General features: G+C 34.0%; 1 protein-coding gene across 1 annotated transcript in view; it reads left to right on the forward strand.

Annotated features, from left to right (window-relative positions):
* LOC100882346 (uncharacterized) overlaps positions 1-14,099 on the forward strand; it is a 177,486-nt gene that overhangs the window by 18,594 nt on the left and 144,793 nt on the right. Inside the window, exon 4 of the mRNA XM_076532829.1 lies at positions 11,578-11,719. Coding sequence (XP_076388944.1) covers positions 11,578-11,719 — 142 coding nt within the window. The remainder of the gene's footprint in view (positions 1-11,577; positions 11,720-14,099) is intronic.

Genomic DNA, 14,099 nt, shown 5'->3' on the forward strand with positions numbered 1-14,099 from the left:
AATATTACGTAAATTTTGTTGTTAGATCGTTCATTATATGAATTATGATTAAATTTCAAAATTGATACGTATTATTAATTCCAGCGAGATTTGTTACGTATGCAGTGCAAGTGTGTCATGAGTCAGACTCGTCAAAGTATGGCAAGGGGTTAATGGTTTGCTGAATAAATTTTGTTTGACGTTTCGTGTATTTAACCCCAGTTTTACGAAAGTTTAATGACCACTTTCCAAAATGAAATTACAAAAGTAAATAAATAAATAAATGGATTATACGTAAACTAGTTTGTAAAATTATGCTTAATCTCGATGAAGGTTAGCGTACATTTTGATATAAAATCCGATGAGTTGAAGGGAAATTTGACGGGTTTCGAAAATCTAGTGTTGATATTGTTTCACTGTTATATAATTGGTGCAATTTTTGTATATAACATTTTTTCATATTATTAAAAATAAGGGAAAAATTCAAAGTCGACACAATTATTGCAACCACCCTGTATAGTATTAAGTATAGTGTGGCGGTTTCACTCCCACACTCATCGCCACTAGACGGCGCATAGAATCGAGACCTAGACTTTCTCGCTAGTACTCAAAGAGCCTTCTTATTCATATATATATAGTTCCTGTCCATCCCTTCCTTGCATCCCCGCGTCTAAAGCAAGGGCCTGCTAGAACGCCTTACTGATGAGTCCACTAGCAGGCCCCGGACGAAACGTTTCTCCCTCTCCTTTACTTTTCCTAGCCTCCCTACCATAGCTAGCCGAACCGCCAGAATAGTATTAAGAAAGTAGAAACACAAGCATTTTCATCGTGAACTCTTATTTTAGTTCAGTGTGATTAATCTTTTTTCTATATTGTATTGTTTCTATATTTTTCACTTGTACAGTCCCTTCCATAACAATATAACGAAAATCTGCAATTTGCAAACTGGGTCTTACATTTTATATTATTTACTATACAATCTTTACCGCTTCATAAAAACAAAGTTGAATTTCTAAAAAAGATTTTATCGTATTATTACTTCCCGTACTTGTACATTTGATACTAAATTAAATTATTCAAATGAGATGTATTTTCTTAACATAAATTACGTAATTAGGAAAACGGCGAAATGATCATATTAGTATTATAATTTCTGAAGCTACCTTAACGAACGTGTTATTCGTGACTGCTAAGACGTTAGCACTTCATAGGGATGAAAATTTAGGTTGCGATGATAGACTTCGTCCGTAATTGGATAATTAATTCAATTTCTCGCTTTTCCGTTGATATTCGTGTGGTTTGCAATTATACAAAATAGATCAAAATTATATATACAGAGTCTCTCTAAAGTACGACCTCACCCTTATATTTTGGAAACGGTTTTCATTATGAAAAGTATTTCAGACAAAAGTTATACGATATTAAGGGTATCATAAGATTTAGCATCAATATCGCGTGAACGTCATCTTCAGTTTCTTAAATAAAATCCTCATTTTTTGTTGGATATTTTTATGGTTCGTCGAGGCGTTTCTAAAATTCTACCTATGCTTGTTTTTTTGTGCAAATCATTCCCAAGATATGAAGCTTTAAAGTTGATACATAAGTGGGGTAAAATAATCGGGCAAACTTCGTGCGGTACACCTTGGGTAATGTTAATGTCGACGATTTGCCAACTATAAAGCTTCATATCTTGGGGAGGACTAGCACAAAAATAAACAGAGCTAGTGTTTTGATAAGAGTTACAAGAATATGCCAAAAATAAGGGTTTCGTTCAAAACACTGGAAATGACGTTTACGTGACCTTCAAACGTGCTATTCAAGGTCCAATTGTTGCCACCATCTTATGCCCCCTTTGATATCCTACAGCTTATTTATCCATATTTATCCTCTTACGTACGACGCACAGTGGCGAAAAACGGCGAAAATGTGGACAAAACTAATATCTTCGATTCTGAGATAAATTATTCAAATGTTTTTTGATAAGGTGATTATATTAGTGTTATAAATTAATTTTTTGTGTTAAAAATCGAATTTTTATTTGTTAGTTAACTAATACAGTTAGTTAACTAGTACGTATGAATTTTTATCTGGGAAACTATTTATCGAAATTAATTAAATCTTTCTGCATTTTAATCTTGAATGTTTGAACTATCATAATAATATTTTTTTCATTAACAAATTCATTTTTTAATATCAGAAATTGTAAATAAATTTTTATTTTTTAAATTGTTGAATAAACTTTAAGTATCTAATATGTAATATATATATGGATGAGGATATTGAAATCTACCTACAAAACAAAACCTTTTGCAAAGGTTAGCAACGACATATTTGAAAAACCTCTGAAACCGCTGTTGTCGCACATGATACTAAGGCGCGCAGTGAACAAAAATGTGAATAACTTAGAAGACCGCAAATTATCGCAAGATATCGTTACAGATTCTTATTTAGGAAGCTTCCAGCTTTCATTTAAGCCTACTTGGTAGATGAACCGAGATGGAATTCACAACTTTTACCTTACATAAACATTAAGTACGTTTATAGTTTATATCTCCATTGTCAGTTTATATCAGTGTTAAAGATAAACATTTTGATGTGGAACCTACATAATTATTAGACTAAAATATCATCAAAAATGCCAATAAACCTGGATAAATATAATAGTTAAATAATAATTAAGAAGTATTATGTTAAACTTCATTGACCGTGGAGTATCCGGAATTGCTGTTGAAGCACGCGCTAATAGGGTGCGCGTATGCACAAAAATGTAAATAACTCAGAAGACCGCAAATTACCGCAAGATATTATTACAGATCCTTGTTCGGGAAGCTTCCAGCTTTCATTTAAATCTATTTGGTAGATGAACCGAGGTGAAGATCACAACTTTTTCCTTACATAAACATTAAATATGTCTATGGTTTATATCTCTTTCTATATCAGTGTTAAAAATAAACATTTTGTTGTGTAATTTGCACTATTATAATACTAAAGTATCATATAAAAAGCCGATATTAGTGAATAAACATAATATTTGAAAAATAATGAACAGCATTAAGTTAAACTTTACCCGGAGAAAATTGATTTTAAAAAATGTTCAACTTTGGTGGCTCATATCTTCGAAACGATAATAATAAAATCATTAAAACTGTGAAAACAGTATGCACAGATTCCTTATAAACTAGTTCCACTAAATAGATTTCAAGAATTACGATTTTCATTTTTTGAGTTTTGTCCACGTTTTCGTCGTTTTTCGCCACTGTGCGACGGTCCACTATAATGGCTTTCGCGAATATCATCGTAAATTACATAGCGCCACTATAATGGCTCACTCTACTGGCTCCCTCGTTTACCCTTTCAATTGAACGATTCTGTTCATGTTTTGATTCGCACTTTTTTACCTAAATAAAAGATACCCAGTAGTTTAGGCACCATGGGAGAACCTCTTTGCACTAATACACGATATTGGAAACATTTGGAAATTACATATTTTGTGAATTTTCTAAAAAAGTAAATTATCAAAGTTAAAGTATACGTATCATATATTTGGGAAAATTATAATTTAATCATCAAAAACTTCATTCCAATGTACTCGCTAGGAGAACATTGTTCGTCACACATCGAAATACAGCGGTAGTGTTAGACTTTGGAGAGACCTGCACACACGCGTCTTTCCGCTATAAGAAGGTAACACCGTTAAATAAGCGATATTGTAACGAGCATTGACTCAGTATTACTCTTTTTATCGTATTTTTGATTAAACAGAAGGTACTTGAATAAGAGTCGATGTAAAACTAACTTGTTTTCAAGCATTTCATCTGGCAACAAAAACCTTTTTATGAGGATGAAACGTTTCGTCTTTAAGATCTGAGTTCTCATTATCTTACCGGGATGCCGGAAGCTCTTAAATCGATCAGAATCCGAGATTGGACACAGCCACGATATTCCGATAATCTCGAATGTACAGAATGCGTTATTGGACCGAATACCTCGTGACCGACCCTTGTTCCTTAACTCGTCGATATCTCGAAATCTGTCCGATTGTCTTCGAGAATCTCAAGAACCCTTAATATAGAACATCCCAATTTAGCCGGTAAGTGGATCTACGAGAGACAGAGAGATTTCAACAAATACAGACTATGCTACTAAATCTTGACAGTAGATTTAACACTTCAAAATGATGGATCTTAAATTTCTTATTTTAAATTACAAAAATTATTCTTATGATAAGATTGACGGCTTTTCTCTATAGTTATTTTCAACGAATGAAGAACGAGTTATTTTGAATTAAAGCAAATACGAAATTTTTAATTTACAAAATAAAATTCAATTACATATTGGTACACATAATACATAAAAAGCTATTCTAAACAGAGAACACATTACGGAATTCTGTTTATTCATATAACCGCATAACACATGTGTGAATCTCGAATTTGGTGTTCTAGCCACAAATCGTTTTGCTCGCGGATAATTTTATCCGAATTTACTACATGTCATTCTCATTCTCGCGCATCGTTTTGCATCGTAGAAAACGAAATAATGCATCCTCGCTCGTGGCCATTCGTTTGTTTGCTCAATTACTTCTAGATTCGACTGAATCCCCTGAGATATTTAGGAGTACGTGCGTCTGTTCGAAGCTCGTTATCCTGTATGTCGAGTTCTACAATTTTCGTGCAACGCTGAATTGTCATATGGATAATACACTATACCGATGGTTCTCAACCTCCGCAAATGCCATAAATTTGTACCCTCAAAATCGTAATTAACCAATTAACTGCGATTAACGTGCATGGAAAGAGTTTCCCTGGCGCTGGAAGCACGAGGTTTTTCTTAAACGTAAAAAAAAATATATTTTAGTAATTTAATTCTATTTTATTTATAAGGCAACAACATTGGAAATCTAAACAGCGGAACAGAATAAACAACACTATCATAATAGCTAACTTAAATAAACGTTAAACTTTGGTACATGATTTTGAGAGACGAGGTGGAACCTGGTACAGAGAGAACTTACTCCTTTAACCTAGTATACTTTCAGTATAATTTGCAATAATGAAATATAATGATCCAAATATTCGCGAATATGCATGCCCATTTTTATCACCTTGAATATTGAATTCAATCTTTGTTATTTTCTAAACAAACTATTCTGATTTATCTGTCTTGGTTTTGGTGTTACGATTCTTACTCGAAAATTCTAACTTTCCTTCTTGTTTATGTTACTTGGGTGCACTGTTAAGTCTCTGAAAGCGAAATGGTAAACAGTGACACAAGTTACAACGTATAAGACCGAGTATGTGTTGCTCGATAATAGGAAAAACGTTTTGTCCAAAATCAGGACCCTGCGAATTTTCAAAAAAATGTTTCTTTATTAAAACCAGTGCATTAGATGTAGCAATACCATAGTATATAACAAGATACCTATTAAAAGATGTAGGTAATAATACATCGAGATTGGGTCAGGAAAATTAGTAGATATAATAGTCTATAAATTATACGATGCACTGGCTTTCTGTCAAACGCAACAATCAGTTAATCCCTTAGCTGCGATACGCGACTGGTACGTGTCAGAGCTATATCGTTGTTTATTCTATCTCCTTTATGAATTATGCGAAGAAATGATTTGATAGCATTTTAAATGTAACGTTTGACTTAGGTTCTGTCTGGCCATAGAACATCCCTTGCAGGTCAATTCAAGATATTACTTTGATGCTGTTTATCTCTTCATATAAAATAAAAATTGACCATTTATTATAAAAACTCGAAAGTTCGATAAAAAAGAAAAAAGTTATTTAGTGACGTGTTTCTTTTACGTCACAATAAAACCACTATATATTTTGTTAGAAGAGTTGTATTAGTCACTTCGGTATATTGGATATTTCCCGGGAAATTACATAATTACTTTTTACAAGTCAGTTGATTATTTCTTTCAGGGAACCTAGCATTCTCGGAATTACTTTGTATACCTTATTGCTTATATTGAGTATTCCCCGGAATGTTCTGTGTACCTAACAGTGCATACATATTTGCCGATAACATAAATGATATGACACATTTTTTTGTTAGGAATGATTAAATCAAATTTAAAGAAATTAGAAATTAAGGAATCTGGGAATTTGAAATTTGGAAAATTATAGATTTGGAAATAGAATATTCGGAATTAAAAAATTTGGAGATTTGTATCAATGTTTGGAAATTCTAAATTTTGAACTATAGAATTAGAGAGAACTTGTAAATATGAAAAATTTAGGAGTTTACAAATGTTAAAAATTAAAAAATTCCAGACTATAGAAATTCAATAATTTTTCAATTTAGAAATATGAAATTTGAATATTTTCAAATTTTGAAAATTAAAAATTTGAAATTTGAAAAATTAAAAAATTGAGAAATATCGGAAATTTATAGATTTGGAAATTTGGAAATTTAAACATTTCGAAACTTAGGGATTTCGAAATTCAGGAATTGTAGAAATTTGGAATTTTAGAAATATGAGAAATTCGATAATAAATAAGTGTAGGGATTTGAAAGTTTGAATATTTAAAATGTGATAAAAATTCAAATATTTAGAAATATGAAAATTTGAATATTCAAAATGTAAATATTTAGAAATTTTTTTCATCTACAATACTTCAGAATAACAAATTTTTCAATTCTGTTACTGGAAATTCTTTTTGCATCTCATGGCATTATAACGCGAATTTACTCCAACAGCTACCCCAACTTACACTCAGGATTGATTCCTAAGAAAACTGTGTAACTCGAAATTATTGTCAGTAAAACTAGTAAATATAATCTAAATTAAATTCTGGTTAATCTCAATTTAATCAGAAAGAAGTAAAAGTTTCATATTAAAAAAATAAAAAATGTAAAAATGCTATCCTCACAACATAAATGTTCACATAGCCTGGTTTTTTAAATCCGTTATTTTAAAAACCGTATGAAAGCGAAATCGTGTAAACGACGTACAGTGTGAATCGACGTATAGACGTAGTACAAGGAACGAAGAAACAACTTCGAAAGGTCAACAACAATTTTGTTACACCTAGTTCCGCTAACAGTAGCGAGGGTAATAGGTGTTCGAACTTGTTTCCGGTCAATTGTTGCATGGTTCGGTTTTTTTGAATGTAAAGTGGCAAGTTAGTCAGTTATTGTTTCACGATCGACGCATGCGCGGAAGCGCGTTACACAGTTTCAGTCCCTGGAGCAGGGGGGACGCGTTATTGAGTTTGAAGGGTGATCGAGTTCTATCGTTCGCTTTGTACAGCTATCTCGAAATCGGTTACGCGATTAGCGCCTCGTTAAGAGAGCAATACTGGTAACGAGGCCGATTATCGACGTCGAATGGTCGAGTTTATTCGTTGCTGTCGAACCGCGCTGCCACCTTAGCGATATCGCGCGCGGCCACGCCGGGTAATTCTTTCGTTTTTAATTGCAACGTCGAAGTATCGAAAATCGATCGAACGAACGAAAAAGATGTAAAAGCGATTCGTACGTATAGGCATCGGGGTGTGTACAGTTTTTCCCATCCCTCGTTGATCAATATTGGTAATGGACTTCAAAAACGGCGGCCTCCGTTCGATTTACCTCTAATGCCGCCTCTGCTATTAATGTTATAATATTATGTTTATTCAAGCTTTCCCCATTGCGAGAAAACGGCGAAATATGCTGGAAAATTAATAACCTACCAATTATACGAATGATGAATCGGTTTCTTTAATGGCGCAACTTTTGCGATCATTTCACGGTTTTATTAACTTATCGTGATTCGAAGTTTTACTTCAGTCTCTTTCAATCAATCATTGAAATTATATTACACACAGTTTATTTTAAAATCTCTTTAAATTTCAGCCGAATGTAAACACTGTTATAGGTACATAGTTTGTTACGTATTCAATACATATATATTTGAATAAGTATATTAATAATTGTTGAAAATAACTGTTAGAATATTGGTTGCAATTGCATGCCTCCGGTGGGACGTTCGCGTGTTATTCGAGTAATGTCGGCGATTTTCGTGGCGTGTGGCGGTTGACGGTTTTTTGTTCGCGAGCACATGGCATTTACGAAAAGTCGGCTTTGAGAGAAACACGTGCGAAATTTATATGTTGTTACGTCCCGGATCGCGGTTCACGTAAAATAGGAGAGGAACTCACCGGTATTGACGCTAATTGTACAATCTTTTTGGCCATGCGGTACGTACGCCCGTCATCTGCCAGGGATCCCGGGTGTTTTAACGTAGCACAGTGACTTACTCTCGATACTTCCCGTTGATTGTTGATTTGGTACGTCGATTGGTATTAGTTTCCACTCTATGTTCGCGACGCGGTTATGAGTAAGCGGCGCGACTTGTACTGGGGTTGGGAGATGGAAGGATCTTACTAGCTTGCGTAATTGGTATCTACGCCCTCCTCGTCGCTTTCTTTCCATGAGCCAAAATAAATGCAAAGACGTCAAACACACTATTGATACCGTGCGGCTGATTCTCGCACCACCGGTCTCGACTAAATCAAGGTAACTGCTCTAGAATATAATGCTCGTAGGGATTGTACGAATAGGAGGGTTTCTTGAGGCACAAATAACTGTATGATAAAGATAAAATGAAATAAAGGTATATTCTTGAAAACGAAATATGACCAATTTTACAGAGATATACTTAATGGTTAGCGCGACGTAATAATGTAGAGTTGGAGGTGAGTAGGGACAAGAGTAACAGTTAGAGAATCTAACTTGTCGGGGCTTGAACCCGTGGTTTGGAATATCGGGGCTGGGACCCGTGACAGAGTAGTGCACTGGAATGATCCAGGCACCGGAAAGGATCGGAATGGAAGCGCTACCGTGCGATCTCCAGACCCTTTTATATTGCCTACTGATCACGGAGGGGGAAAGAATTTTGTCAGTCGTTATCTGTTGTTTTGTCTTTTGAAAAGGATGTTTATGTCAGAGATATTGATTCGGCGAAAGGACTTAAGGGGTTGAGATGTGGGAATAAGGTTTATAGGATGTTATCTGGGTAGTTCTAATGTTACTTATGATTACATTGCTGATTTGGCGGTAGATTATATGCGTAACGCAAAGCGTGAGAAGCTCGAAGTAGCGAAAGTATATGAGTATAACTTAATAACTAACTCCAACGTTGGATGACGTCACATGACTAACTCCAACGTCGGACGACGTCACAATGTAGAATATCGAAAGTTAAACAATAATTGTTAAGAGTTGTCATATATTTCACTGTAAATATTTAGCTTATCCTTAGTTTGTAAATTCATAGTATTAGTTTTTAGTTGATTTATAGCCGGTCCCTTGAAATTTTGTAAAACGTTCCGTGGCAGCAGTAAACTCATGAAGCCATAAAGACCCGCGATTCTTGCCGTAGCTTTTTTCGTTCCTTTGTTTCGCATATGGTCACCAGGTACCATCATTTCTAACTTTCTAGTCCGTTATTTCTCGAATGTTTTACCATGGTCAGCGCGCTGCTTGACTTTATTACTTGCCACGGTCAAGGGCCAAAATTAGTCATACATAGCGACTGGGAAAAACCCAAGAAGGGCGTTAACTTTCACCTCCCTTCCCTGGTTTTCATAATTTTTGTCATCCAATCGGGACATTCCTCCCCCGCCAAGTACATCCTTACCGAGGTTACCTCGGATATAGTTTTACACATTTTAGACAGATAGAACCTTGATAGAAAACTGGATAGATAGAAACTTGATAGAAAGCAACATAGATAGAAGGCAACATAGATAGAAAATAGTACTCGATTACAACACAGTATTGGACTTAGAAATAAACCAGCACATTTTCAAACCTAGACACTTAGATTTTTTCCCGAAGTATCGGGTGGTCCTTCGAGCGTTAGAACATTAGCTTTCGTTGGCACAAGCGTGCATAACGCCTACAAAGCTCGACTATCGTTACGGTGGACACGAGCAATTAACAATAATAATAACAACATTAATACTATGTAATACATTCATTCCTCTATTCACGTATAAAACGGACGCATTTTTGCACTGCATTATTGCAATCAGTCGTCTTTTACCTTGAACCTTCCGACCATCACCGAACATTTGCGAACATTACCGGATATTTCCTAACTTTCAGCAGTTGACTTACAGACAATTAAGAAACGTAAAGCGTAAAATCAAATATAAAATCTATAAATGTACAGGTATCGTTCAGACGCCTTATATTCTAAGCATATATTTCTATTGTACCAATTATCGACCTTTGAGTCGTACATACATTTGTACGTTTGATAAATATCCATAACTATAGTACGATCATAGAATGATGCGACCTCACAACGTATATTTTAACAATAGATTTAAGAAACCTTTCAAAACGAATTTCAGATTTTTAAATTTCGAAAATTATTAAGAGGCTTCTGTCAAACTGTTCACGCGCGATGGGTAAAATATAAACTGTTTACAGTTATTTACGAAGGTTGTAAATCTTCGTCGACCCATGGCGTTTCCAGAACCTGTTACAGTAGTGGAATATTTCTAAAGTTAATATTATGAAGTAGAATTTTATTGTAAAGTAGAGTTTATATAGTGGCTCAGAGTCCTCCACACTGGTGTGCCCAGGTCAATGAAGGATGTAGATCATCATCCCACTAGTTATAATGGTTGTTGTGTCTTGTTGTAGTTGATAGTTACAAAGTTAATCTAAGACTGACTAGTTGCCTCTAAACAGCCAGAAAAGAAAGCACAGGAAGAAGTTCAGGACGTGAAGGCGTTGCCAAAAGGGACCAATCCGGACAGATTGTTACTTGTAAAAAACAGTGATTGGTGAGATGGTTCGACGAATGAGATTGTAAGATTTTAGCCTTCGGTCCAGGGTTGTAAATAACGTTTCGTTAATAAGGTGACCCAAACAGTTAAGTGATTTGGGTCCTTCAAAAGAACTAAGTAATGGAACACATTGTGAGACTGCTGAATGACCGAGTCAGAGTGCCTGGTCCGCCGAGTACGCAAGGATTTTCGTAAACACTGCACACAGCAAGGGTGCACAGTTTAGGACTATGGACATAAATTTCTTTAAGGAAAGATATATTGGCGTCATAAAGATGTGCTTTTCTGGCCTGTTAAAAGGCTATTGTCAATATTTAAGAATGTCAAGCTGTAGAGACATCCATGTGGTCTTGAAGATCCGTTTGAAATTGCAAGAGTAAAGGTTTGACAAAACACCCATAAATATTACGCTAATTATATTCCGAGTGACTCGTAACACAAACTATAAATTAACTTTCTTAGAGATAAAGAATTAATTTACGTATTTGCATTACGTATAGTTTTAATTTAAATATAGGTGGTAGGTAAATTGTGTGTTAAAAACTAACAAATACTTCTTTTAAAAATGAAGAAAATACTCTGCGTACACGGTGTAAAGTTTAGAAACGTTTTGTCCCCAAAGGATTAATAAAACCTATTTCGAGATGAAGTTTTAAAAATTTTTGCAAGAAAGTTTAAAAAACAAAGGTTCTGAATACGTGTCCAAGGTTAAAATGTTTTCTCTGTTCGCATGGCGAAACTTTTTCAATTTTCGTGTCCTCGTTGCAGCGACTTCACCGTTCGCCTTCCTGTCTGTTTACAGAATTCTTACGGCACGCGGCTTGCATGCAAAAGGTGCAGCCCGAGTACGAGCTTTGCTACAAGAAATATCACAGAACCACACAGGAGATTGAAAGAAGGAATCACACAGCGAGCTTGAACGGATCCCTCAAGGCTCTTTGCTGGTGAGTGAAAATTATGATCCCTCAAGGGTTTACCTTTCATCCCTTAAACGAGTCATTTCTTGCTTGAAAACGCTTTCTGTACATACCGCATTATTGAGGAAGGAACTGTTACCGTTCGTATTCGTTTTTTTTTTCTTGCGCAGTAAGCATGATTTACTTGTAAATTTGTAAATGAATTGATTTACCTTAAAAGAAAAAATGAAAAAGTTCCTCCGGAAAACATATTTTCCAATCCTTTGATGTACGAAAATTATGTTCTATTTGAATTCGACGTGCTCTTTTTTATTTGCGAAAATCGTTTTCGCAGAGCCGGCAAAGTGGATCCTTTTTGAGTGTGGTTTATAGAAATTTTGTAATTTATATTTTGTAATCAAAGAACTTTGTGACTTTGGGATTTTTTAATATCGTAATTTAGGAATTTTCATAATTTAAGGATTTTGTGATTTACTATTTTTATAATTTAAGAATTTTGTACTTTAGGAATTTTTAAATTTTCGGGTTTTGTAATTTTGTATTTTAGTATTTTTATAATTTTTTAATTGAGGAATTTTCTAATATGGATTTAAAGACTTGGGGAATTGAAATCTAAATATTTGCAAATTTAAAAATTTGGGTATATGAAGATTAGAAACTTTGACAAGTCTTAATTCTAAATTAATGTGGATTATGAAAATTCTTAAATTTGCAAGCTTGACATTTTTCAACTTTTCTACCTGGAAGTCTGAAGAGTTGGTATTTCTTGAAATTGGAAATTTAATAACTAAAGAATTTTTATATGTAAAAGTTTAGATATCTAGAAATGTGAAATTTTGGCAATTTGCGAATTTAATAAATTTAAATGGTAAAATTGAAAATTTTGAAAATTTGAGATATTTTAGGTACTTGGAAGTTTAAGAATTTGAGTTTAGAGATTTTGAAATTTGATAATTTGGTTGTACGTATTTGGGAATCTCACAATTTGAAATTGATAAGACTTGGAAATTTGTGAATGAAGTCTATTCAAGTTTAATATAAGTGAAATGATAATGAAATGATGGATACATAACCATAGTTGAACGCAGTAAAATAATGCAGATAAGAGATAATGCAGACATAGTAAGTACAAACTAGTTAAATGATATGAAAAGAAAAAGTCTCTTAGCTACAAACACGCATTTTAACTCTCGAAGCGTCGCAATGGAAGTAGAACGAAGAAGTAAAGAGGAAGACAAACGCGACTTGCACAAAACTTAACAAAACTAAAGACCCTATATTCTTCGTAACGCTGCCAATCTAACATCTAAAATTCCGCCTTCCATCACGTAATATTCCAGTCTTTTACTTCACATTTCCACTTCTGTAAATCGAGTAATATGTTAATAAAAATATCATGTAATATATGTTTTGAATTCGTCTCGATGTCCTCTAAAGCTATGAATAAAAAAAAATGTATGTTCCTATTTAAAAAGTCCAAGGTGACCTTGACTTTGCCAAGAGAACAAAATGTTTTCAAAATTTGCTTTACTAATATCTATTATGCACTTCATACCCTGCAAATATTGTTCTAAACTTTTTTTCGTAAGGTGGTTGTAAGTGGGAGAAAAATCGTGAGTAGCGTTACAGGTAACACCCTGTATACTTTTCGATTAATTTTACGTTTTTCCGCCAATTTTTAACGTGTCAGAAATTAAACGTAACCTGATTTTAAAATAATAAAACCGGTGTCTATATCGTGTGGAAATTAACGGCGGATACAGACGAGACATTAACAGGAGTCAAGGTTAGTCTGCAGTTTTACTATACACATTTGACATAGGTACATTAATATTAATTACGATTTGCATACTACAACATGCGTACATTGTATACGTGATAGACAAACGTGCGTCATTACAAAGGGTCACAAAAAATATCCCGTTGTATCGGAAACGGTTGATTTTCAAGTGTGAAGAATAATGGAAAAAACAAAACAGTATTTCATTCACTCCATTTTTTATTCACATGACAGAGCAAAAAACTCTTGCTGCACATATTTAACATTGCCGGCGTATAATGCACAGTAGGCTCGACAAAATTTCGTTTCTCCTCTCACCCTCTAAAAATATTTTGTAAAATAAGTCCTATTAATATTTCAATTTCTAATTGAAATTTATAAGGTTGTTCAAAGCAATTTTCTGTAAGTATATTGATTTTTTATTATATCAATTTTTAATTGCAGTTTATAATTACAGATTGCACAAAATTAATATTAAATCTCACAAAAATATCAATCGGTTGATTTAAAAAATAATTTCGTCAATTGCGTTTATTAATCAAATAATGTGATCGTAAACTATCATTGTACCATTATTCTCTTTTCACTTTATATTTTACATTTGATTCTGGTATGGTGCAGTAGTAT

The sequence above is a fragment of the Megachile rotundata genome, chromosome 6 (assembly GCF_050947335.1).
Source record: "Megachile rotundata isolate GNS110a chromosome 6, iyMegRotu1, whole genome shotgun sequence".
Taxonomy (NCBI): Eukaryota; Metazoa; Arthropoda; class Insecta; order Hymenoptera; family Megachilidae; genus Megachile; species Megachile rotundata.